Raw genomic sequence first — 1,503 nt, forward strand, 5'->3', positions numbered from 1 at the left:
AAAAAAAAGTAAAATACGTATGCCTGTAGTTCTTGGATTGCATACTGTAAATAGCACATATCACAAATAGGTTCGAGGAAATTAAGAAAAAACCCTACTTACGCTCTGTTCCTCCGATAGGTTCCCTCACAGACCATCTCTGCTAGCGGCATCGGAGGTGAACCCCTTTAATAGAATAATTACCGTACAGGATCCTGGAGTTCCTGGAGGACAAAAGTTCGAGTTTAAGGGTCCCGTTCCGAATCTGATGGACTACCTTGCTAAAGCTCTTAATTTCACGTAAGGTATCACGAATGTTTTTGGAAGTGTATAACAGAACACAGCTAATTTTTTGTTTAGTGGGGCTTTGTTATGAATAAGGCAAATGAACTATTTATAATTATGTAGTGCAATGTGATAATGGAGCTTAATAGATCACTGTAAATTGAGGGCTTGGTTAATGCAAGGTCGAACGCGCCAAAATTAAGTTTTGAGAGAATGAGGTTTAAAGTTTGCACATATTCAAAACGTTATATAACGTCCAAAATTTCGATCAGATGTGTTCAATGAGGTCTCATCTTAAAGGCGATTGAAAGCAGGATATGATCCCTGTAATAATTGAAGTGTGATGTATGATTTTGGTGTACATTGACATCAAATAATGAAATGGTGTGAGATTAACATTCGTGAAAATAATGAAAAAATTGAAGTTCTGTGCACAAAACAATAAATTTTTATTATAATAAAGTAAAAAACAAAACAAAAAAACACATATTAAATAGTGGTAACATACTCTAGAATTTAGATGATGATTATGCTCCACTAAAGAACTTGGTTGCAGGAGGGTAGGGAAGGTGGCTACTAGTCTATCTGATCATCACCAAATACATCCTCCTCCTGGACGCCGAAAATAGAACGTAGCGGGCTTCTCTTTGGTTTGGTAGGCAACACACTTCACACTTCGCTCCTGAACTAAGAAGACCTCTCAGCAAGACCTCCTGCTGGACCCGGAACTGTGAAGACCGCCCTCTCTCTGCTGCCATTGTTTGGCCATCTTCCCGGACCGGACCATCCACCACTGACATCGTCGACAACAACTCACGAGCCTTTTCGGTTTATCGAACATTAGCTTGCCCTCCCCACTGGTGGTGTGAGTGACCCACACTCCAGCTGGAGAGCAGCTATAGCGCGATATTCTCGACGTGGTTTGAGCTCTTTTCCTTCTACTGCTATTTTTCCTTTTTTCACTCTGGCCTAGGGACCTGCACCCTCAAAAACTGTATTCGTCCTGCGGTCCCCCCTGTAACTATTCACCTCCCTCCCAGGAGATTGTGAACACGAAAGGGGGTTGGAGCAAGAACCCATCCCAGCCGAGTCTTTCCAGGAAAACCGTGATCGTGCGGGTCCACCTGGAAAGAGGGTAGCAATCCTTATCCTTCCCCAATAGGCACACTTAGCTCACGTCTATAAGTGAGCAGTCACATACACTAGGAAGTAGGTTTAAACGGGGCTCCGGGAGAGAAG

The 1,503-nt window shown here is 42.7% G+C and overlaps 1 protein-coding gene across 1 annotated transcript in view; it reads left to right on the forward strand.

The window, feature by feature from the left end:
• Positions 1–279, forward strand: part of LOC121872174 — a gene marked incomplete at its 3' end in the record, with an annotated part of 655 nt that extends 376 nt beyond the window's left edge. The window contains exon 2 of the mRNA XM_042374849.1: positions 121–279. Coding sequence (XP_042230783.1) covers positions 121–279 — 159 coding nt within the window. The remainder of the gene's footprint in view (positions 1–120) is intronic.
• Positions 280–1,503: the final 1,224 nt, after the last annotated feature.

The sequence above is a fragment of the Homarus americanus genome, unplaced genomic scaffold (assembly GCF_018991925.1).
Source record: "Homarus americanus isolate GMGI-L3 unplaced genomic scaffold, GMGI_Hamer_2.0 scaffold14896, whole genome shotgun sequence".
In the NCBI taxonomy this organism is placed as follows: Eukaryota; Metazoa; Arthropoda; class Malacostraca; order Decapoda; family Nephropidae; genus Homarus; species Homarus americanus.